At 53.6% G+C, this 23939-nt stretch overlaps 4 protein-coding genes across 5 annotated transcripts; 1 reads left to right on the top strand and 3 right to left on the bottom strand.

Annotated features, from left to right (window-relative positions):
* Positions 1 to 12348: 12348 nt before the first annotated feature.
* On the bottom strand, positions 12349 to 14810 carry LOC117650660 (pollen-specific leucine-rich repeat extensin-like protein 3). The gene is made up of 3 exons (XM_034394220.1): positions 14081 to 14810; positions 13394 to 13654; positions 12349 to 12652 (listed from the first exon to the last, which is right to left on the bottom strand). The coding sequence occupies exons 1-3, from the start codon at positions 14090 to 14092 to the stop codon at positions 12500 to 12502; spliced, it is 426 nt and encodes a 141-aa protein (XP_034250111.1). The 5' UTR covers positions 14093 to 14810; the 3' UTR covers positions 12349 to 12499.
* A 298-nt stretch (positions 14811 to 15108) lies between these two features.
* LOC117650642 (oocyte zinc finger protein XlCOF22-like) lies at positions 15109 to 18317 on the bottom strand. Of its 2 annotated transcripts, none has more exons than XM_034394201.1 (6): positions 18108 to 18317; positions 17842 to 17938; positions 17323 to 17757; positions 17059 to 17229; positions 16906 to 16989; positions 15109 to 16804 (listed from the first exon to the last, which is right to left on the bottom strand). In XM_034394201.1, the coding sequence occupies exons 2-6, from the start codon at positions 17894 to 17896 to the stop codon at positions 15852 to 15854; spliced, it is 1698 nt and encodes a 565-aa protein (XP_034250092.1). In that variant the 5' UTR covers positions 17897 to 17938; positions 18108 to 18317; the 3' UTR covers positions 15109 to 15851. The 2 variants fall into 2 exon arrangements, with proteins under 2 accessions (XP_034250092.1, XP_034250093.1); XM_034394202.1 differs by having other exon boundaries at positions 16906 to 16983; positions 18108 to 18316.
* A 26-nt stretch (positions 18318 to 18343) lies between these two features.
* LOC117650643 (ribonuclease P protein subunit p21-like) lies at positions 18344 to 19543 on the top strand. The gene is made up of 3 exons (XM_034394203.1): positions 18344 to 18670; positions 18749 to 18849; positions 18938 to 19543. The coding sequence occupies exons 1-3, from the start codon at positions 18587 to 18589 to the stop codon at positions 19278 to 19280; spliced, it is 528 nt and encodes a 175-aa protein (XP_034250094.1). The 5' UTR covers positions 18344 to 18586; the 3' UTR covers positions 19281 to 19543.
* LOC117650641 (conserved oligomeric Golgi complex subunit 3) lies at positions 19455 to 23934 on the bottom strand. Its single transcript, XM_034394200.1, has 16 exons — positions 23737 to 23934; positions 23256 to 23417; positions 23050 to 23169; positions 22839 to 22946; positions 22579 to 22746; positions 22203 to 22492; positions 21908 to 22129; positions 21677 to 21816; positions 21427 to 21587; positions 21169 to 21328; positions 20900 to 21075; positions 20669 to 20795; positions 20379 to 20590; positions 20014 to 20226; positions 19749 to 19922; positions 19455 to 19664 (listed from the first exon to the last, which is right to left on the bottom strand). Exons 1-15 carry the CDS (start codon positions 23890 to 23892, stop codon positions 19770 to 19772), a joined length of 2568 nt encoding a protein of 855 aa, XP_034250091.1. The 5' UTR covers positions 23893 to 23934; the 3' UTR covers positions 19455 to 19664; positions 19749 to 19769.
* Between the last annotated feature and the right edge of the window lie 5 nt (positions 23935 to 23939).

Raw genomic sequence — 23939 nt, 5'->3', positions numbered from 1 at the left:
GGCTGCAGCAGCTGGTGTCAGGGTTGCAGGAGACTGATTCCGATGGCCGTTTTCACGTCGCTCTGTCTCTCTAGCACTCATGGGGCGTCCCGAAAAAGCGAGAGAGACAGGAATCAGAGCGGGGTCTGCCGAAGGCCCCGCGTACGTATTGGTTCGTTGTCTAGCCCGCAAGCCGGCATGCTGTGTCGAAACGCGGCACGCGGCGTGCGGCGGCCAGGTCGTGCGCCGCGGCCTGCTCGGCCTGCTCGGCCTGCAAGGCGTCGTCGGGCGCGTGGCGCGAGGCGGGGCGGGCGGCATGCCGACCGATGCCAATGGCAATGCTTGGATCCGCAGGGCGCGGTCGTCGTGGTGGTGGTGGTGGTGGTCGTCGTCGTCGTCGTGATCATGGTGGGGGTCGTGGTCGTGGTGGGTGGTCGTCGTCGTCGTGGTGGTGGTGGTGGTGGTGGTCGTCCGTCGTCGTCGTGGTGGTCGTGGTGGTGGTCGTGGTGGTGGTGATGGTGGCGGTCGTGGTGGTGGTCTTGGCGGTCCTCGTGGTCGTCCTCGTGGTCGTCCTCGTGGTCGCTCGTGGTTGTCGTCGTCGCGTGCTGGGGCTTTTTGCAGCTGGGGATGTCGTCTGTGGGTTGGAGGCCATGCGTCGAGTCCATCCCCAGCACAAGTCGGTGCTTTCTCGCTCCTGGGGGTGCGCTTGGTGCGGCTTGGTGCTTGAGGCCGTTCGCAGATACGGCTCTAGAATCGTTTTTCGGAGGCGCCCATATGTCACACCTTTCGCCTGCCTTCAGGCTGAGTTCCATTTCTGTTGCCTAGGGCGTTTCCAGATCGGGGGGAAGGGGGGAGCCCCCCATGGCCACCCCCTAGAGCCGCCATTGCCACTGGTCGTTCCCCGCATAGCAGTGCGTCGGCCAGTGCGGCTGGGAGACTTGCAGAGACTTGGGCGCGCGGTGGAACAATAGCCGCGCGGTGGCACCACGGTGGCACTTAGGGGCGTTTAGCGGCGCGCGGCGGCGTGCCGTCGATGCATGGCGAACATGGCGATGCACTTTACTCCAGGCCGCTGCTGGCTATTAGGCCCAACAGTTTCTTAACGCTCAATCGTGCCATTTCGCCTTTCTTGCGAAAAAGGGACAAATAGTTACAGTGCCGGGTTCCTTGCACGGTTACCTCCCGGCTAGTCAGGGTCCAGTCCAATGTATGGCTTCTCCCCGCCAGCAGACTGATTCCGAGGGTCGCTTCGTCGTTCTGTCTCTGCCACGCCTGTATACGGGCCGCCCCATGAGTGCGAGACAGACGGCGCGACGATAGGCTAACGAGTCTCGGAGTCAGTCTCGAGGGGGTAACCACTCGCGTAATACCCTGTACATGAAAACCGTGTATTACGCGTAATACACATGATCGTAATACCGTTTGTGGGTCAAATGAGCCAAATTTTTGCATTTTAAGGTCGTAATACATGTGTAATACCCCCGTAATACAGCGTAATACCGAGTAGTCTGTACACGATTTCTTGAAGTGTTTACCCCCTCGGTCAGTCTGCGAGCCAGCATGGCGCCTGTCCGACCATGTGCCGTCTGCCGCACTGCAGCTGCAATTCCATTGCTAGGTTTCCTTGCCACTCCAGTGGCGCTCCGTTTTGAATGCCAAAATTTCGCGTCCTGTGCCAATGTTCGCTGCGAGTGGAGTGGACGTCTCGTTCCGACGAGCCTTGGAGCCGCGCGAAGGATGAACGGAAAAGCCCTCCGTCGGCCGAAACGGGAACTGGGAGGAGGATGGCGGCGGGCAGCCTTGTTTTCGACCAGACCCGCCTTATCTGCACGGCAGCCTTGTGCACCGCGTGCGTGATCCAAGCCAAGCGCGGGCAGTGCCGGCAGCGAGGCAAGCAAAGCGTCTCGCTGGCCGGCGCACAGTGGGCCCGATGGAGGCGGCCAAAACTCTAGACGCGGTTTGAGCTCCAGAGTCGCTAAGTAGGACTCGAACCGAACGTGTGACCCCACCATTGGATTCCTCGTTCGGTGAGCAATCCATGGTAGTTCGAGTCCCAACTCTGGGGTTCAAATGCTCTGGTTTCGAGTGGTCTTCGCCCATGTGCGGCGCTGCAGGCGTCCTGAGACTCTGGAGCTCAACAGACTCTCGGAGTTTTTCGTCGCTCTGGCTTCTCGGCACTGTGCGGCGCCCTGCCAAGGCGTCCTGCCAAGGACCGGCCAGCCGTCCACAGCAGACTCACTCCGAGAGTCATTTTCGTCGCTCTGCCCTTCTCGCACTCGTGGGGCGTCCCGTGCAGGTGCGAGGGAGACAGAGCGCCGTAGTGGCCGTAGGCAGGGCCTCCCTCGCCTCGGTCGGTGCCTCGGTCCGCGAGTCCGCGACGAGGTGCGCGACGTCGCCTTCCCCTTCCCGCCGGCCGCCCGGGCAAATGGGGCGGCACACTGCGCACGGGGCGCGCGGGAGGACGCCAAGGACGTGGGAGACGCGGTCAGCAGGGGACCGTGACACACCGTGATGCGACGGGACGCGACGGGACGCGACGGGACGCGACGGGACGCGACGGGACGCGACGGGACGCGACGGGACGCGACGGGACGCGACGGGACGCGACGGGACGCGACGGGACGCGACGGGACGCGACGGGACGCGACGGGACGCGACGGGACGCGACGGGACGCGACGGGACGCGACGGGACGCGACGGGACGCGACGGGACGCGACGAGTCGGGCCACGGCGGCACGGCCGGAGATAGGGCTGCCGAGCGATCCCAAAGAGTCCCTTCCCTTCGTCGCTCTGTCCCTCTCGCACCCCTCCGAGATGCCCCACTTGGGCCCCACAGAGACAGAGAGACGAAACGGCCAGGGCGCCTGGCTCGGCCACACCATCGCGCGCAACGAGAACGTTGTCAGTTAGGTCGTGACTGCGACGCTGCAGCGAGTGTCCTCCCAGAGCGTTCCAGCGTTTTGGGGCGCCAGGCAACGACTCTGGAGCTCAAAACGCGTCTAGAGTTTTGCCACCTGCGCCGGTCGTCTGGCCCACTGTGCCGCTGCCAGGCTGCTGGAATGCGCGTGGACGCCCGCAGTGCCCGCAACGCTGCGATCGACGCTCGAGTTCGAATGGCTGCTACCTTTCTTTCGGCACAGGCTGCTTGCTGCTTTTGTTGTTGATGGCGATGATAACGATTATGTCGCATTGCGACACGCCGGGTAGAAACTCCAGGACTTTGTGGGCGGCGCTGGGAAGGGTGGGAACGCCACCGTTTTCTTCTTGCTTATTGTCTCTGTCTCTTCGGCGGACCGCCCCGCCCCGCCCCGCCCCGCCCCGCCCCGCCCACCCCGCCCCACCCCACGGCGCGTTCTATCCAGTTCGGCCCTTCCGATGGATCAAGCTGCACCGGCCAGCAGGCTGATTCCGAACCGTGCTGTCGTCGCGCTGTCTCTCTCGCACTCGTGGGGCACCCAGCCAGTCGAGCGAGGCCGGCCGGTCCGGCCGATGGGAACAGCGACGGCCCGGCGAAACCAAGAATGGGCGCGGTGTAACCCCAACCCGTCCTGTCCCGCAGTTTGTTACGGAGCGTGCCGCCCTGGCTGCTGCCGGACATCGGCGACCCGGCACTGGGAAACCGCCCCACCGGAAAATTAACGGAACAACAGTGGTAGCGAGTGGTATTCACGGGCGCGTTCAAGAAAGGGAGAAATGCGCCCGGCACACAGTGGCCCAGAAGACCGGCGCAGGCGGCCAAAACTCTAGACGGTTTTCGAGCTTCAGAGTCGCTGAACAGGACTCGAACAAAACGTGTGGCCCCACCAATGGATTCCTCGTTCCGAGAGCAATCCATTGGTGGGGTCACACGCTCGGTTCGAGTCTCATTTAGCGACTCTGGAGCTCAAAACGCGTCCGGGACTTTGACCGCCTTCACCGGTCTTCTGGGCCACTGTGCGGCACGGCAAAGGACCTTAAGATCCGACGTCCTCTATGAGTCGTGGAGTGGATAGGGTGCAGAAAGGCGCGCAAGCCACGCAGCGCAACGCAGCGCGGTGCGGACGGTCCCGTAGTTGCTGTGTGTCCGTGGTGGCGGCGCTGGCGGCCGTGCGAACGCGCACCAACAATGACGCGACTAAAAACAACATTGTGTGTGCAGTGCACCTCCTCACGTGTTTTTTCCGTCAAAAACAGGGAAAGAGTGCAATGCCATTCAATCAATTCGGGATGGTTGTTTGCCCCTCAAACACGTGATTGTAGTGCTTCGTTGAGCACGTGTTGTGCCGCCTTGCGCGCCGCGCGGCCGCCTGCACTAATCTCGATTCCGCCCTTCGATCTACGAAACTACTCGCGGTACCCGGTACAGAGTGACTGACCAGGCGCCACGAGGCTCGAGGAGGTCCGAGGAGGTCGCAGCCCTCCCGGCGTGGCACGGCGCGGCGCGGCGTGGCGCTCGACTGCCAAGGCCGCCTCCGGCTGCTTCGCCACCACGCCGCCGTGCAGCGCCACGCCACGCCAAGGCTCTCTGATTACCGAAGGCACCAGGCACCGAAGGGATTGGCCAAGCTGCGAGTCAAGCTCCGAGAGTGTGGTGAGCAGCGCGTCGTGCCCACACTGGTGCCACCAGGGCGCTAACAGTCTCGGCCCGCTTCCCTGCAGACTCACTCCGACCGAACGGCAGCGTCGCTCTGTCTCTCTCGCACCGGCAGGGACGCCCTATGGGCGCGAGAGAGATAGAGCGACGAGGGCGCTGATGTTCGGAAGCAGCCCGCTCAACACAGCCCCTAGAAACGGGGTGAACAAAGACGAGTGTCAGACTCGGCTAAGGTGTGTAGGGGTGAACGGCCAAAAGCTGCTCCCGCTACATGCCTAGATGCGTGGGCGTATGTACCCGGTCTACCGAGAAAACCACTCCTCTCAGTAGGGACGCCCCGTCACGTGCTGGTGTATCACCGACATGGCCGGGCGGGCCCGAAAGCCAGACGATCATTTGTGGTCCAGGCATTAATCGCAATCGCTGACGCAAGCGACGCCTTGGAGCGCCGAGCAGGGTAGGCGAGGGTAGGCCACCGCGCCCTCAGCGGGCACCGGTGCGCGGCGGGTTGCCTAGCCGCATGTCTGCAGGCGGCTCCGCGCTACGCACTATCAAAACCTTCAAAACCCTAACTCACTACAGTGGCTCGCCTTTCGTGCCTTCCGCCACTGCCCGCCGTCCGAGAACATCAACAACCCACAGCATCCTCCTCTCGCCTGCCCGGGCCGGGCTCTGGCCGCTCTGCCTTGACTTGAAAGGCGCCATGCAAATCCAGACTCGGCCACCACCGGACGTTCCGACGTTCCAGCCCAGCGATAACGCAGCTTTTGCCTCGCTTTTGCCTCGCTTTGGCGTGTTTGGAACGGCATTAGGCATTAGCGGCCTTCTTTGTGCAACGGCTTGGAATCCAACACGCCGCCCAGCGCAGCCCAGCGCAGCCCAGCGCCACGCAACGGACAACGGACCCCACGGGCAGCCGGCAGTCAGACAGGCAGGCAGCCAGGCAGGCAGGCAGCCAGCCAGGCAGGCAGGCAGGCAGGCAGGCTGCAGCGGCCGAAATCCAAGTTCATGCCATTCAAGCGGCCTGCAGTGGAGTGTGCGCCTTCCAGTGGCGTGCCGCCTCCACATCCCACAGGCACGCACACAGGCACGCACACACGCACGCTGCGAGTGTCGTTCTCGCTGCGCGGCCGCACGGCACCGCACGGCACCGCACGGCACTTGCAACGCACTGGTCGCGTCGCCGCCTCTCCCACGGCCAGGGAGCTGCCGCCGTACACGCTCATTCCGACCGGTGCTTTCGTCGTCGCTCTCTCTCGCACTCACGGGCCGATCGGCAGGGCGCGCGAGAGAGACGGAGCGACGCTTTGTTATGCTTTGTTGCGCCGAGTCCCAAAACAGCCTTAACGGAATTATGCGGCATTATGCCGATATGCAAACCAACGCCGCCCTCTCTCGCACTCACTCTCACACGCCATGGCCCTATCATATGAGTTTATCCCCCCTGTGCTCCTTGCTCTCTCTCTCCCTCTCTCTCTCTCTCTCTCTCTCTCTCTCTCTCTCTCTCTCTCTCTCTCTCTCTCTCTCTCGCAACTCCTTGCTGGACGCCCCGAGAGCGAGAGAGATAGATGATATGCGTCTGTGCGTCTCGGCCAGCGGTCAGCGCTAAACACCGGCCGGCCATCAGCGTGGCGCGCATTACCTACATTCACACGCCGCGGGCCGTCGGGAAGGGGGGGGGGGGCAGCGTCTCACGGGGGACCTTCCAGCTTGCGCGCTTGCACCCCGCTCTGTGCTTCGTCTTTGCCTTCTCTGTGGGCCAGGCCAGCCAGGCCAAGGGATCTTCCAGTCAATAACGGAATCATGAGTAAAAGGGACACGGAAAAGCATCTGCAACTCACTTGCAGTCTCATCGCAACCTCCCCCCCCCCCCCATTATTTCATCTTCTCCCTTGGCAGTGGCGGATCCACATCCACAGGCGGCCTTTGGGGATACCAAAGCGGCTTTTTTGGCTAGCTACAGGGGTATATAAAGTACATCTTTTTCGTGCCTCTCAGGTGGCAAAATTTTTCAAGCTCCAATACATCCCCTGTCCACGCTTGTTGTTGTTTTGTTTCGACAATTTCAAATGAATTCTCGCTGCGGTGCGCGCCGAGGTGGCCGCCCAGCTGCGGCGCGTGCGCTTGGACACGGAGGCGGCTCCACGCGGCTGCCTGCCAGTCTCCTAGAGTGCCACCGCGCTGCGCTTTGGCCGGCAGGAGAGCAGGAGGAGGGGGATGCTTCGGGCAGAAGGCCCCGAGCGGAGAAGGCGCGCCGTGTAGCAGCCACGCCGCGCCACGCCGCGCCACGCCGCGCCAGGCTCTAGGCTCTAGGTCTAGATCACCGCACGCGGTGCAGGAGGCGCAGGGCAGTCAGAGAGACGGAGCCGACGGAGCCAAGGCAAGCCAAGGGCAGGACGCACCGCGCGCCGCCAGCGGAGTTACGGAAGGCCAGCGATCTTTCTGTTCCTCCGCGTTTCAAGGCAAATTGCCCCCCGGACGCCGTCATAGCAATTGGCCTCGTTTGCTGCGGCTCGGAATTCGAGCGAGGACGATCCGGGACTGTTTTGAATGAGTGGCCCGTCGTTAGCCACGCCGTGACTGACACTGTAATTATTAGTACATTTTTCACTACTGTCGCTAAATGGAACTCGAATCTAACGAGTGACCCCATCAATGGATTGCTCTCCGAACGAGGAATCCATTGGTGGGGTCACACGTTCGGTTCGAGGCCCATTTAGCGACTCTGGAGCTCAAAACGCGGCCGGGATTTTGACCGCCTTCCCCGGTCTTCTGGTTCACTGTGCGCGGACCGCGGACAGTTGTTCTTCCCGAGGTCCTCGCACCGCACCGCGCCTTCCGAGGTGCGCCTCGCCTTTGCAGTGCTGCAGCGTCCTTCCACGGCGGCTCGGCTCGGCACGCACACGCACCGGCCAGCTCTATGCCTAATTCGCACAGCCTGGCTCAGCGGGCCCTGCACGGTCCCCGCCGCGGACGACGGGCCCGGCCGGCGGCGGGAACTAACGCGGCTAACCCGCCGCGACGGCCGCGGGGCCCGGGGGCAGGGGGGCCTGGGGGCAGGGGGGGCCTCGCCGAAACAAAGAGATGAAGAGATGAGGCCAGGGAGTGGATGGGTCAAGCGTAAGCACGCGTATGACACGCGTAAGTGAGTCGTGCCTAGCCTTCGCCGTCGTGGGCCGCCTTGGGCCTCCTTCATTTGTAGCGCGAAGGCCCCTTCACACTCACACTCACACACACAGTGCAACGTGCGCACACACACACACACACTGTTGCGCTTTGGTGGCCGTGGAAGAGGCGATTGGATGGCAGATGGCAGTGCTTCCCAAACTCCTGGCTGGGCCGAGCTGGACACTGCGCTCTGCTCGCTTTACTCCGTGCCCCTCCCCCCCCCTTTTAAGGCGCTCCATTGATAGAGCCGGCGCGTGCCGCGGCGGTCACTGCCGTCTGATTCCGGAGGACCGTGTTGCGTCGCGCTCCGTCTCCCTCAACTCCCATGAGTGCGAGAGAGACAGGGCGACCAAAACAATCCCCGGATCCGGGCGGCAGAATGACAACAGGCCGATAGCCCTGTAAGCTGCAAGGGCCACAGTTGCCCTTCCGCAATGCCGCCCTGGGGGTGCGCGGCGCGACGCGGCGACTTCAACCGTTTGGAATTCGATCCGTGCCTTCATGTTTGCCATTTGTGAGTGAGGCACTACTGGCAATAAGAACCTTCAGAATAACGCTTTGCTGCTTCCTTTTCTGTCTGCACCGGAATGGTGGAACGGCGTTCGAATGCCGAGCGGCCGTGTTTCGCCGCTCTCTCTCCGTCGCACTCGCGGGGCTCTCCATGAGGGTGCGAGAGAGACAGAGCGACGATCGCGGGGCGCGCAGAGTGAGCGTGTCCTTGAGACTGGCCAAGGCAAGGCCCAAGGCCCGCACTGCACTGGACACCTGGCTGGGCAGCGGCAGCGTCCTTGGTCCCTTGGTCCGCGCTGGCCGCCGGCACGCCGCTGTCGTGTAGCACGTTCTTGTTGTCGGTGGGCGCGGCACGGCGACGAGGGAAAAGCCCTGCAGGTGCAGCCGAGAGTTGCCCAAATCCATCCGTCACGGCCGCGCCGCGCTGCGCTGCCGTCTGCCTGCTGATACACTAACACCACGATGCAGTCGCACTGCCTCCGAATCCTCGGGCCGAATGAAGCGTTGGAAATGATGATCGCGCCGCGCGATTAATCAAAGCAATTGGCTTATTAGAACGGCGGGAAGGCAGAGCGGCCGCGTGCCGCACCGCAACGAAAACAAAACAAAAACAACAAGAACAAGGCACGCAGCGAACGGCGCGGCGGCGTGACTGGCGCATTCGCATTTCGCGTTTGTTGTTAGTTTGTTCTCCCAGACAAGCTGGGTCAGCCTGAGCGCGCGGCCCGCCCGGCCCGCTCAGCCCCAATCCGCGGCATCCAAGGATTCGTGGATTATTCGGCCGTAATTGGCAGCCCAGGCCGAGTCCCGATCCGAACGCGGCGCCGTTCGTCGCTCTGTCTCGCTCGCACTCGCGGGCCGTCGCGAGGGCGAGGGCGGCCGCGAGGAGGGAGTGAGACAGACTCGGACAGACAGCGACGTGAACACACTCCTGGAAGGGCGAATTGGCCGTCGGCATGCCGCGCTAGGCCGCGCTAGGTCGCAAAGGCCGCTAGGCAGGCAGGGCCTGGCAGGGCGTGCTGCCGTTGCTCCAGACCCCAAACGCCACGCCGTGCGCGCCGCCCCTGTCTCTGTCTCCGACCTGACGACGCCATTGTTGTTGTTGTTGCTGATGCCGAGGAGCGCAGATTACGATTGGAAGAATATCTGATAAGCGCGCGGCGGTGTCGACACTCGTAACGGAGCGGCTGTCGACGGCGACCTGCCGGGTGAATGGATCAATGAATGGGCCAATATGAGTGGCGGCCTTCCCTTCTCTCCCCCCCTTCCCCTCCCCCTTCCCCTTCCCCTCCCCCTCCCCCCTCCCCGCGAACCACGCCCTCCGCGGTCACGAGGAGTCGCCTCGATATCTGAGCCATCAGATTCACTCCGCGCGCTGCCCGAAAAAGGGTGGACTGCCGAAGGCCGCGCGCACAGTGGGCCAGAAGACCGGTGCAGGCCGTCGAAATCCCGGACGCGTTTTCAGCTCCTGAGTCGACGAAAGGGACTCGAACCGAACGTGTGACCCCACCAATAGATTGCTCTTCGGACGAGGAATCCATTGGTGGGGTCACACGTGCGGTTCGAGTCCTGTTTAACGACTCTGGAGCTCAAAACGCGTCCGGGATTTTGACCGCCTCCACCGGTCTTCTGGCCCACTGTGCGCAGGGAAGAAGTTCCCCCATGGCTTAGTTACAGCGAGAGGAGCGGGACGGAGAGAGGCACGCTTGAATCCGAGCGCAGCAACCACTACCGAGTGCACGAGTGAGCCACAGCTTCCAAAATGGGTGACATGACTGTGTGATGGCTCGACGGGCGCGACGCTTGCACTGGCCCGAAGCAGACTGTGTCCAGTGCGCGCGTTACTTCGCTCCCCGCTTCTCGGCGCTGCCAGGCGCTGCATGTCCGTCCGGCCAGCGCCTCGCGCCTAGCCTCGCGCCAAGCCTCGCGCCAAGCCTCGCGCCAAGCCTCGCGCCAAGCCTCGCGCCAAGCCTCGCGCCAAGCCTCGCGCCAAGCTCGCCAAGCTCGCGCCAAGCCTGCGCCAAGCCTCGCGCCAAGCCTCGCGCCAAGCCTCGCGCCAAGCCTCGCGCCAAGCCTCGCGCCAAGCCTCGCGCCAAGCCTCGCGCCAAGCCTCGCGCCAAGCCTCGCGCCAAGCCTCGCGCCAAGCCTCGCGCCAAGCCTCGCGCCAAGCCTCGCGCCAAGCCTCGCGCCAAGCCTCGCGCCAAGCCTCGCGCCAAGCCTCGCGCCAAGCCTCGCGCCAAGCCTCGCGCCAAGCCTCGCGCCAAGCCTCGCGCCAAGCCTCGCGCCAAGCCTCGCGCCAAGCCTCGCGCCAAGCCTCGCGCCAAGCCTCGCGCCAAGCCTCGCGCCAAGCCTCGCGCCAAGCCTCGCGCCAAGCCTCGCGCCAAGCCTCGCGCCAAGCCTCGCGCCAAGCCTCGCGCCAAGCCTCGCGCCAAGCCTCGCGCCAAGCCTCGCGCCAAGCCTCGCGCCAAGCCTCGCGCCAAGCCTCGCGCCAAGCCTCGCGCCAAGCCTCGCGCCAAGCCTCGCGCCAAGCCTCGCGCCAAGCCTCGCGCCAAGCCTCGCGCCAAGCCTCGCGCCAAGCCTCGCGCCAAGCCTCGCGCCAAGCCTCGCGCCCATCGTCCGTGAGGGCCGGCAGGGCCGCTGAGCCGTGGACTATGTATGGAGATGGACCGCGCCACCGCGCCACCGCGCCAAGGTGCGTCCAGCTACAGGTGTTCCTCTCGTGTTCCACATATGCATCGCCCTTGGCTGCGTCGGCTGCCTTGGCCGTGCGTGCCTTCGGTGCCTTCCCCCGGCGGGCGCATAGCGCATAGCACGGCACAGCCGGATTGCCGCACAGCCAGCCTCAAAGCCAGCCGCAGCCGCGGCCGTACAACGCGGTGTGGCGGTCTGGGTCCGGGAGCCGCGACACTTTCGATCAAACTTGGGGGCCAGCTCACAATGGGTCAGAAGACCGGCACAGGCGGACGAAACTCGAGACGCGTTTTGAGCTCGAGAGTCGCTAAATAGGACTCGAACCGAACGTGTGACCCCACCAATGGATTCCTCGTTCGGAGAGCAAGCTATTGGTGGGGTCACCCGTTCGGTTCGAGTCCCCTTTAGCGGCTCTGCAACTCAAAACACGTGGAGAACTTTGGCCGCCTGCGCAGGTCTTCTGGCCCACTGTGCAGCCGGGCGATTCAGAAGAGTCATTTTGTCGCTCTGTCTCCGTCGCACTCATGGGGCTCTCCAAGGGTGCGAGAAAGACAGCAAAAACCTCCCTTCTTACCTGAATCGCTCGGCAAACTGATTCCGCGCAGCGCTTCTTCGCTCTGTCCCTCTCACACCAGCACGGCCCTGGCCTGCGAGTGCGAGGAAGATAGAGCGACGAGTGCCCGGCAAAGTGGTAAAACACGCCACATCCATTCCGCCAGTGCAGGCGTGGGATCGTCGTCGCCGGTCAGGCGGGCCGGCGGGGCGCGCGGGGCGAGCCTCGTTGTGCCGCAAAGTGCAGCCCAGAGGTATGGACGTAAATTGCGAAATGGCGCAACGCGGCTGTCTATTTGCCTCGGCTGCATGGGCGTTCCGTCGGGGCGTTCCGTCGGGGCGTTCCGTCGGGGCGTTCCGTCGGGGCGTTCCGTCGGGGCGTTCCGTCGGGGCGTTCCGTCGGGGCGTTCCGTCGGGGCGTTCCGTCGGGGCGTTCCGTCGGGGCGTTCCGTCGGGGCGTTCCGTCCCTCGCACAGACACATCACTCACGCGCCACGCCTCGAGCTCGAACGTATCGATTTATTTCTCAGACAAATGAGTGTCCCGACGTGTCTCGCACTCGCAAGTCTCCGGACTCCGGCTGCACAGTGGGCCAGAAGACAGGCGCCGGCGGCCAAATCTCAAAACGCTTTTTGAGCGCCAGTGTCCATAAATAGGACCCGAACCGAGCGTGTGACCCCACCAACGGATTACTCTTCGAACGAGGAATCCATTGGTGGGGTCACGCGCTCGGTTCGAGTCCTATTTAGCGACTCTGGCGCTCAAAACGCATTTAGAGTTTTGGCCGCCGGCGCCGGTCTTCTGGCCAATCGTCAGTCATTGTGGTCCGGACGCTCAGGTGAAAAGGAGGATGGTTTTCAATGACACACCAATGTTATTCTCTGGCCATAGCCGAGCTTGCAGCGGGTTTATTTTTTATGTTTTTGGTTGGTCCGATCATCGTGTCAACACTCCGGCTGCCTCCAGCGTGCGCGTGGCGGCGGGCGTGGCAGGTGTCGCCCGTGTGGTGGTGGCGGCGGCAGCGGCTAGTGGAGGTAGTGCGGGTAGTGGGGGCTGTAGGCGAGGGGCAGCGGCAGGGGGTGCAGCGGCGCGGGGTGGAGGGGCAGCGGCAGCGGAGCAGGGTGGAGCGGCAGCGGCAGAGGCTTCACGTAGTGGATGGGGTACACGGGGCGGTCCACCTGCAACAACATGCGCGCCAAGTGGTTATCATGGTCGCCGCGCGTTGCCGCGTGTGGGAGGTGGGAGGCGAGGCGCCGCCATGCGCGAGGCGCACTGCGTGCACATCGCTGCGTGGTCATCTGGTGTGGCATTTCACGATCGCGCGAACCTCAAACTGGCAAAGCAGGCGCAAGGCACACTAAAGTACCGACGTGTTTGAAGTTGCCTGCTGCCATTTCTAGATGCGCATGGAAGCAAGTAAACTAGAAATCGTGCGAAAGCTTTGTACTTCGAGGGGCAGCAGGTCACATCCTCATCACCGTCAGGTTGCTCGGTCGACTACCTGCAGCGTAGACCACCGGCCCACAGTGGGTCAGAAGACCCCTGGAGTCAGTCATAGTCCCGGACGCGTTTTGATCTCAAGAGTCGCTAAATGGGATTCAAACCAAACGTGTGGCCCCTCCAATGGATTGCTCTCCGAACGAGGAATCCATTGGTGGGGGTCATACGCTCGGTTGAGTTATTCCATTTAGCGACGCTCGAACTGAAAACGCGTCTAGAGTTTTGGCCGCCGGCGCCGCCGGTCTTCTGGCCCACTGTGTGGCCGCCTGCAGCGTAGGCCACCGGCCGCCTGCAGCGTAGGCCACCCAAGCTGCTTCTATACACGCGTGTCAACCGGGCTGCCTATCCGTCAGGGGCTTCGGAGCGCAGCCAGCCCTCAGGGGACTCCTCTCTGGAGGCAAGTCGAAGACTGGACGTACCTTGTGGAAACTCTGGTAGGACGTGGCGATGGGCTTGATGATGACCGGGGGCGGCAGCGGGTGGTAGGGGTGGTAGGGGTAGTGCAGGGGCGGCGCCAGGGGCACGGGGTGCACCAGCGGCTTGGAGACGACGGCCGTGTGGTAGCCGTAGGACACGACGGGCGGGTGCAGCGGCAGCGGTACGGGGCCGTGGAGGTAGCCAGCGCGCACACCGTGGAGGCCGTGGAGCGCGGCGGCCAGCAGCGCCAGCAGCAGCGCGTGCTGCAGGTTGCACCAGGTGGCACCAGGTGGCACCAGGTTCACATGATTCAGACGTTTCGGGCATTTATCAAAGCTCAGCACGCCAAGTGGGGCAGTCGGTTTCCCCCGTGCACCAGTCGGCACCAGCTCACAAGCCGCGGCACTGTGGGACAGAAGACTGGTGGAGGCGGTCAAAATCCCGGACGCGTATTGAGCTCCAGAGTCGCTAAAAAGGGGTTCGAACCGAACGTGTGACCCCACCAATGGATTCCTGCTTCGGAGAGCAATCCATTGGTGGGGTCACACGTCCGATTCGAGTCCTATTTAGCGACTCTGGAGCTCAAAACGCGTCCGGGATTTTGACCGCCTCCACCGGTCTTCTGGTCCACTGTGGGCGGGCGGGTGGCGGGTGCCGTTCCCGCACCGTCCTACCGAGACCGAACTCACCACTGAGATCATGGTGCCGGAGTGGGCGAGGGCGTCGAGTCCTGGATGCGCTGGCCTATGGACCGCGCTGCCGCCGACTTGCAGTGTCGCAGTGCTGCGGTCCCTACACTGTGCTGCACTGCACTGCCCGGCTGGGGCACGACCTTTGGGCTTTTATCTGAATGCACTGTGCCTTGTGCCCGTGCCGTTGCATTGGCTTGCATTGGCTGCAGCTCCCCCTTGTGTTCCCTTCACCCACCCTTTTGCCTTCCTCTTCTCGTCCTCATCCTCCGATCCCTGATCCATTTCCCCTCCACTGCCAGTAGTGCCCATCGCTGAAGGCTCGAGGCTGAAGACACTTGCCCCAGGGAAATAAATCGTCCCACTGCAAACACACAACGCGCGCGCACAACACACACACACACGCACACACACACACAAACAACTAACCAAACACGTGCGCGAGGCGGAGATCTCGATACTCAAGATGTTGCACCGGTGTCCATCAGCGCAGCGCGGTGGTGGCGCGGCCACATACTGACCACTTGGTCGCCATCTGAGATGGTGTCTTTTCACCTACGTAACGTTTGTGGGTCAAGGATAGGGACGGGCGATTTCCAAATTTTAGTATCGCGATTGCGATTTCTCACATATCGCGATTTCATGCGATTAATCGCAAAATCGCAAACATCGCAAAAATCGCAAACATCGCAAGAATCGCAAAATCGCAAACAAACACAACAAAACTTATGTACTACCCATTATGGCACAAAATCTTTAAAAAATGTAAAAAAAATTCCTGAGTGGACAAATGGCAGGCTACTGGCAACGACAACACGCGCCAGCCTCGTTCGGTGCAGCTGTCGCGGAATCCATGCACGGTGCGATTTTTGCGATTTAGCAATTTTTTTGCGATTTTGCGATTTTTTGCGATTTTGCGATTAATCGCCAAGGTTCAAAAACCAAAATCGCATGGCGATTTTTTGAAAAAATCGCATCGCACCTGCGATTAATCGCAAAATCGCCCGTCCCTAAGGAAACGTTCAAAATGATTGTTCATACAGCTTTTATTTTTACATCAAGATGTTGTCATTGATTTGAAAATACAACAGCCTTGGAAGAAAAGAAAAGGCTTAGCCCATCCAGTTTTTACACATAAAGGGAAGGGTTTAATTGATATGACATGCTATCAATCACATTTAACATGTTGAATGTTTTTTTAAAAAAGTACAAAAGTAAGGAAAGAATACAAAGAGGAAAGCAAATAAAACATCAAGTGTCTAAAAGCAGCAAAACAAAACATAACAATCTGAACAAAATTTTAAAATAGGAACAACTAAGAGCAACAAATATATGCTAATCAGGTACAAACAGATAAAACAAAATAAATTAAAATATTTTTATGAACACAATATTTAAAGGGAAAACCAAACTAGACTAGCAATTCTTTAAAATTGCTTTTCACAACAAGACAAAAAAATAAAAAAATAGTGGTAATAATGCATTTTACCTATTTTTTCAGTATGCTTAATCATTCCTACAAGGATCTTTCGATTGTATTCAAATCAGAAGACATCCGTTACTGATATGACAGGTTTAGTCATTTTAATGGCATGTTTTACTTTGTATTTAATTCCCTTTTTGACGAACACTCAATTCACAGTGGTACTGAAACTGCCTTAAGGACTGAATAAGACAGTCCACACATACCACTGTTTCAAAGGAAAAAATGTCTCATTATTATCAGAAAATGAATGGCAAAATATACATATTTTTATGTGCCCAGAAGAGCTTAAGTGGAGCCCATAAGTGCAGCCATCTTTGTCACAGATGATATCATTGACGAAGGGAGTGTTGGAGTACCATTAGTGGAGCAGCTGGAATCACTTGAATTGCTGATTGGGGGAAGAAAATTGCATTCCTCAGCATGAGTCATAAGATGCTTCTTTAGATTGCTATTATGACCAAACTTTTGCTTACAGAATGGACAACTGAACCGCTTTTCTCCAGTGTGAGTTCTATAATGGACATTCAAATTGCTCTTGTGAGAAAACGTCAGTCCGCACTCAGAGCAAGAGTACGGTTTTTCCCCAGTATGAATTCGCATGTGAAGCCTTAACCCTTCTCTGCGAGCAAAAGAAAGGTCGCATTGGTCACACAAAAATGGTTTCTCTCCCGTATGAGTACGAATGTGAGCCTGGAGCCTGTTGTTGTGAGTGAAGCCTGCATCACACATGGGACACACGAAACACTTCTCACCCGTGTGAGTAGCAGAATGAATCTGGAGGGCCTCACTGCTGGCATATCTGCGGCCGCAAACTTTGCAGCCAAAAGGCTTCAGCCCCCTATGAATGGTCACGTGCTTCTTTAAGTTACCACTTGAAGCAAAACGCTGCCCACATTCGGGACACTCAAAAGGTTTTTCACCAGTGTGTGTGCGCCAGTGTAATTTCAATCCACTTTTCAGAGAAAATGAAGCGGCACAAACAGGACAAGCAAATGGCCTTTCTCGAGTGTGTACACTATAATGCTTTGTCAGGTTACTCTTGTATGCAAACCTCTGGCCACATTCCTTACACACAAATGGCTTTTCACCAGTGTGAACTTGCATATGAGCTTTGAGATCAGTCTTATTTGTGAAACTCCTCCCACACTCATTACAAACTTGAATACCTGATGATTCCTTTCTCACATTTTCATGATCGATATGTTGTTGTTGAATAAGTACCACCGATGAGGATTCATCTGAAACATTGATGACAGTTAAGTGAAATCCCAAAGTTATTTTCTCAAATGACATCAAAAGGACAAAAAAAAATTAAAAAAAAAAAAAATCTAAAATTTACCTTGTAAGGCAGGAAGTGTTGAGGTCCCAGATTGATCTTTAAGCTGCTCCTCTTCTACAAGTTGTTGGATAACTGGACCTAAAACTTTGATAAGATTTACTATCATAAAAGGCAAGGCACAACATCAAGTATAATTGCTAGATTTGCAAATACCTGGTGGGTCCAGAGCAATAGCTGCATCATTTGAAACTGTGGGGAGTCCACTGGGTGAAGAACATTGGCCATCAGTACTGACAGTACCACTATCAATTTTTGGGGCTACCACCTTCAGATAAGATTTAATGAGGTGCTTTAAAAACCAGGGGACTGGCTCAGATTCATGAGCTAAAAATAAAGCAAAATGTAAAACATTAGAAACACTAATTTGAAAATTTTACAAATGACCAAATTAACATAGAGGTGACAATGCATTCTTACAAGTTCCTGCTTCATCCATGGGAGGAAAGGCCATTAGAGCGTGTGAACTATTATTAGTGCTTGATAACAACACATCATTGGAGTGATGAACACATCTCTCCATGGGTTTATGGGTCTCTGAATGAAAGATTTCTGGAGACGTTACTGTGGCTTCCAGAATGAAGTCTGGATTCACTCCGCGCAAGATTGAAGAAATATCATTTTCTTGGTTTGCCTGATGTTGTTTCAATTCAGGTGATGGGCTGGTTGCACTCTGATGGAATGATTCGGTGTTGAGGGCTAGTGAATCATTACTGTTGTGAGTGTCAAAAGGCCTTCCTGGATGAACTTCGGAGCTGAAATGAGATTTGATTCCATTGCATATGTCAGAGTGTTGACTTAGGTACTCCTCACTCCCAAACAACTCATTGCAGTCGGGGCATACAAAGGGCACACCTGAAAACAAACAAAGCATTATTTTAACAAATCATGGAACAGTCTGACAAAAAAAGGGAAACACTGTCAGCATTTCAAATTTACCAAGGTCTGCTACAAAGTTTTGATACAAATTTAAATCAAGATTTGCCTTGTCCATTGTCGAAACAAGTATCAGTCGGCAATCAGCAGAGGCGGATTCCTGAAACAAATAAAGCACTTTAATAAACAAACATAAATATGTTTTGTGCCAAGCTATGATAAATGTTTAGAGTGTTGGAGATTGGAGAGAAGAAGACTTGACGTCAATAGAATTTTGATCGTATTTTAAAAGAGTAAGACTAAGTTGTAAGAGAGGTGTAAATACTAACCCGATAGGATAGTCATTAAGAAGAAACAACAACGAGTATCTTCCTAAACCAACATTACTTTAGAATCCTCTTAGGTTATTCTCTCCTTGAAACAGTTCATAACTGAAAAACTATGGGTTGCTGAGCTTTGAACTAATGATAAGTAATGAATGTAACCTTCTCATTTTCACTCATATCAGTATAAACACAACATAACCACTATTGACAAGACGAGACGACTGCCTCTAACCCAGTCTAACCTATTGGCAGGCAGATTGTGCGGCTGTAAAGGATGTAAACAAACGTCGACGGCTTCAGATCTCTTCAACTTTTTTCCCTAATTTTGATTTGTTCTGATTTAAGTTGACGAGTGCAGTTTCATTTAGCCATTGAAAAATGCTCAGCTGCTGCAGGAAATAAGTCGTCATGTCTCTGGTGAATCTTAATTGACTAAATCGCTAGGGCGTCCCTCATTTCTCATAGGTTATATATGTTTTACAATGACCGAAGGAAAAATGAACAAAAAGGGAGCGAAATGTTTTCCTGGGAAAGAATCATTTCAAAGGATGAATTTTTTGTATCAGGTATGTTCCTAGGTCCTAACTTGTCATCCAATGTCTATGGTTTGTATGTAGGAATAAATTTAATGTTGTGTTTCTCAGGCGGCTCATGTTACTTTGGCTAAAGATCATAAGAACTGTGACATACCTGCATATTTTGGAAACTCCATGGTATCCATTGCCAGGAAATCTGTTCTTAGAATGTAAGTTAGCAATTTATACGAAAGTCAACAATGGTTTATCTTCTATTTTACAGCCAGTATTATTCTAATTGGCATTTGATTATTGCAGGGAACCTTCCATCAAGAGAGAATTTTGCAAGGGTTGCAATAGCCTGCTGAAATCTGGGTTAACTGCAAGGATCCGTATTCGTTCTGGTAACATGATTTGTACATGCTTACGTTGCGGCACTGTCAAAAGGTTTCCTACTAAACGGCAATATAAGCTGTGGTCAGAATGTGATGATGCCTGCCTTGAAATATTAGATGAATCAACTGGTATTGAGAAAACGGAATTTTCCCAGAATGAAGCCACTAAATCAAAGTCATTAAAACCAGAAGTTAAGGTTTTGGATGAAGACAAATCTGAAGCATTGAAGGAAGAGACTACTGTTAGTATAGCAGAAGGTAGATGAGAGGCCCCCCCAAAGAACACTACAACCTGGTATATATATTTTATTTGTAAGAAATCAGTCATTCTTGCATTGTGAAAAGTTGTGTATTGGTAGTTATGTAATTTATGTTTGTATTCAATCCTATCTGGTGGGTGAGAAAATTTATTGAAATAGAAAGAAAAGATAAAGTCAGCAGAGTTGTTCAATTAATTTAGTAAAACATAATTTTAAAAGTATGTAACAAGTTATAACAGTTAACATAAAATACAGGCATGTATAATTGAGAATTGTAACTCATTTACCCTGAAATGGGCCTCCAACCATGTGATCAAATACTTATTTTCAGTTTGACTGTATTGCTAGGTACATATTTACACAATATCTTCAACGTCGGCATCAGAAAGCCTAAGATTTATGAAGAATAAAACAAGCTTTAGCACAATCATTTACTCAAAGAATTAACTGGGTGGTTCAGTTTGGATCACACACCTTACATAGAGTCCAGTAGGATCATGGTGGGCCAGCAGCCAATAAAGAAGCTGAGGACAATATAACTAACACTTGCTCTGGGGTAGGACATGCTACCACCAGCATGTCCTCAGCAGAGTACTTCTCAGTCACTAAATGCTGCTGGAGACTTGCAAAATAACTCACAACATTATTCTGGAAAAAAAAAGAAAAGAAAACAAGTAACATACGTACATGGGCATCCAACCAAATTACCTCAGGGTGCATAAACTCTATTGGGTGTTACCTTAATAGGTCGGTAAAGGATTGATTCAGTATCTTTGTTAGCCAGGTATAGTTGCATACTGCGTTGAAGAACAGGCAAGACATTCTTCATCAATTTCTGAGTCTCACGGACCGTCGTCCCAATAGCACTGGGTGTGGCAAAGTGCTGCTGCTTTAATTCTACATCTTTCAACTTTTCACCTTCCTCTGATTTCATTTTTAGGAATGACTGGACCTATTTACAGAAAATTTACACCAAGTGAGATGGCACAATCATGTTCATTAGGATGCGCAAGATTGCAATTAACTTTCTCATTGACAATTGATGATTTTTTTTACAAGTGAAAACAATTCATTGTGCAATTTGATAAAAACTCTGCCCTTTACCTGTGTCAGGAATGTTTGCAATGGACCCACTAATGCAGTGGTGGCACTTGCAATGAACTTTTCACAAGTGGCTTTTAATCTTAAGTCAACATCTCGCCTGCTGTCAATGAGTTGCTCTCGGACTGCAGGGGTGCCATCCAAAAGAAACTCCAGAATAGCATTGTTTGCATTAAACGAGAGAAGCTGTCTCCTTCGTTGTAGGAGCCCAAAAGCTAAAAAGAGGTGAAGCACATTACATCAAAACAACCAACAAACTTTAGCACTGGGTTCTGCATGTATAAACAACTTACCAGCAGTCTTCACCTTACTGAAATCCAAGCTCGTCTCACGAATTGTAAAATCTACTTGGAATGGAGCTATTTGTTCTCTCAAAATTAAGAGATGTTTTACTTCAAACAATTCTCCATCCATGGCAGTCTGCAAAAGAGAATGTGGTATAATAAATTCTGTAAATGTCGACACAAAAAATATAATAGGCACGCAGTTTTCAAAACCTCACTGTCTTTCCAATTTTAACCTACCTTTCTTTGAGAAATAGCATCAGCAGCAGCTGTCACACTTTGCATGCACATACTGAGCGCCTCTTGCGACAGTCCTTGAAAGATGGGCCTTTCAACACAGCGGTAGAGCCGAGATAAACAGACTAGAGTTCGGCGCACGGTTGGGTACCACATACCATGAAGGTCTGCAGGTGAATCTGAAATAAAAATTACAATTTTGTCAAGTCTATTTTTTTTTTTAATTTTAGAAAAATATTGATTGAGAAATCTTGATGTGAGGAAACACTAACTTCCAGTGCGGGACCGGGGTTGTTCCACTGCGTGGTTGATGTGTGCTACTTCTTGAGAAGTTGCAGAACCAATTGAGGCCAAAGATGAGCGAGAATCAGATCGACGCATTTTTCTCTCAGACTGTTGAGTCTGTTGTTCAGCTATAGATTGAGCAATGCTCTAATTTTTTTTAAAGAAAAATTGTAATTAATTAGAATTGTCATGCTTGTTCCATTCAAATTTACAGGGACAAAAGAGAACTTTTAAACTAAGCCTACCTCCATCATCTCCAACTTCTCTGGGTATGCAAGGTCCCCTGGAGCTGGCTTGTAATTTAAAATATCTGACTGTAAATAAAGGTGAGCACGGAAAACTAGCCGCTCTTGAACGTCTTGTAGTAGCTGCCAAACTACCCGTCCAAAAGCCTCCAATGGACCAGCTGTAATAAATGAGCAAGAAACAGGTCAATTCAAAACTGAAATCAAACTTCATTGTATCAAATTCGTTTATTTTACACATTTTACTTACGATTGGACGGCACATGTTCTTCAAGCATTTCAACTCTCAATATAGAGCAAATTTCTGCCAGTGTTTCCAGATGGTTAATGTGAATAATTGCTGGCCGTAAAACATCATAAAGGCTAGTACACAACCCTTCCAAGTAATCACTGCACAACAATGTGTAAGCAATAAGATATAATTATTATTTTCTTTTTAAGTGTCAACAGAAAATAAAAAATAAATAAATGGAATTCTTACGTAAGCTGTGCTTGCACTTGGCTACTGAAAAATTCTGCAAACAGTCTATGCTCATCTTGACAAATGTGCAATAAAAATGCACATCCAGAACGGACCATTGTGCAGTGGTCGCCCTTATGGCGGAGTGATAATTCTCGAACCGCAGTGCAGACACTAGACCACAATAGTTGATGACGTTGCTCAACATAACATGATTGGCAGTCCAGGAGAAGACCTTCATACCTGCAATGTGGTTTAATTTTTTTTAAGTTTATGTTTATTTTGGTGGAAAGAAAAAGTTGAACCTTAAACTCACCCGCTATTTGCAATTTTTTGGACTCTCTCTTCAATGTGTCCCAAGACAGACCGAATGCGAGGAGCACAAGCTTGAAACTTTCCATAACACCTTGCAAAGTCCGAATCTGCAGCTGGAATGATATTTGCACTGGGGGTTGTTGAGCTGTCAGTTAAAGGTGAAGGGGCAGAGAGGCATTGCTGTGTTGCAGTCTGAAGAATTTGTGTGACATAGGATCGTACCAATGCTACAGCCCTGCTTTGACAATGGTGCAGTTTCGCCAGGTACACTCGTGACTCCTTAAAATTGGCCTATGAATGCAAATAGATATTGTTACTTTCAGTTAAAATAAAAATTGAAAAACGAAGTTGAAAAAATTAAATTAAAAAAGTCTTACATGAGATGTCATGTACTCAATACATTCATCTAGACGATCCAAACACTCCTTAAATACAGGGCTATTGACGCCAAGTGTTGAAGAGGACAAGCGTTGAGTAATTCTATCTAAGGATCTAAAGAACTGAAGTCTCCTCTCCATTTCTGAATGAACTGTACTAAGCTTCATCTGGAGAAATAATTTTAAAAAAATTAATCGTCACTCATGGTTTGGAACACTCACTCCAAAACAACAAACTGTGTAATGTTTGAGCACTATACCTGGTCTGCAAGTAACTGTTCACTAACTTGATGCAAAGAATTTGTACTATTTGCAACTGTTTGGTGTTGTGTACTTAGTAGAGCAAGGTCTTTGAGGCATGACTCAACCTGATGGAGAGAAGTAAGGATGAAAGATCAGTCAGATAAATAGAATAATTTCCTTTACTTCAGCTTTCTTTAGAACTGTAGAGCTTTGTAGCTGTTCACAAACCTGGTTAAACAGCTCATCACATTCTTTCCGCCTGAGAGACATTTGCTGAAGGTAGCTGATGTACACGGCATTGGCTTGATCCTCAAGCTGCTCCTCTACTTCACGATGCCATTCAAGAAACTACAAAACGAGTAGCAGTAGTTCATTGGCAAGATTAACATTTAAAATTTAACAGAGGTAGAAATTTGTTAAAATTTGCTACAAACCTTTTGTGTTGTCCCTATGTTTGATGGTTTGAGAGGAAACACTGATTTTTCAGAAGAATATAAAGGAGGTAAATTAAGATTGGTTGCTTCTTGAATGTCATCGCTCTCATCATTGATGGACATCTTTTTAATCTCGCCAGAGATCGTATCGCCATCTGGTAGCTGCAAGGAGAGGAGAGACATAATGAAGCAAAAAGTTCACTCAAGTAAGACAAAATCATTCAATTTTTATGAGCCCTTTGAGTCTTTAAAGGAGCTGTCATATCAAAAGATAACATAACCACAAATTTCTCAAAAACTATACAATGACAATAGATGACGAGGGGAACTTGAGCTCATATCACAGCTTATCTACCCAGAAAATAGAAATATAATTCCAAGCCATGCTAAGGAAGCACGAACGTCACAAAGCCAATTTCATTGACAGTAAACAGAGTACCATAACCAACCGCTGTGGAATAATGACAGAAAGTGTACTAACATTAGAAGGAACATTCCGGACACCAACTGCTTCGGATATTTCGTAAATAGCATTTCTTTGAGACAAGCTCAGCGGTGCCAGGGAGTTTTCCGGATGTTCCCATTCTTGAAGTTTATTTTGAATTTGACGCAAGTCTGCACTCGCCACGTCGGCCATGATGGTGGTGCAGCCGACTAACAATTATGAGAAATAAACGGCATCGC

The sequence above is a fragment of the Thrips palmi genome, unplaced genomic scaffold (assembly GCF_012932325.1).
Source record: "Thrips palmi isolate BJ-2018 unplaced genomic scaffold, TpBJ-2018v1 HiC_scaffold_5, whole genome shotgun sequence".
NCBI classification, from domain to species: Eukaryota; Metazoa; Arthropoda; class Insecta; order Thysanoptera; family Thripidae; genus Thrips; species Thrips palmi.
The sequence above is the reverse complement of the archived record's forward strand: the minus strand, read 5'-3'. Positions and strand labels throughout refer to the sequence as shown.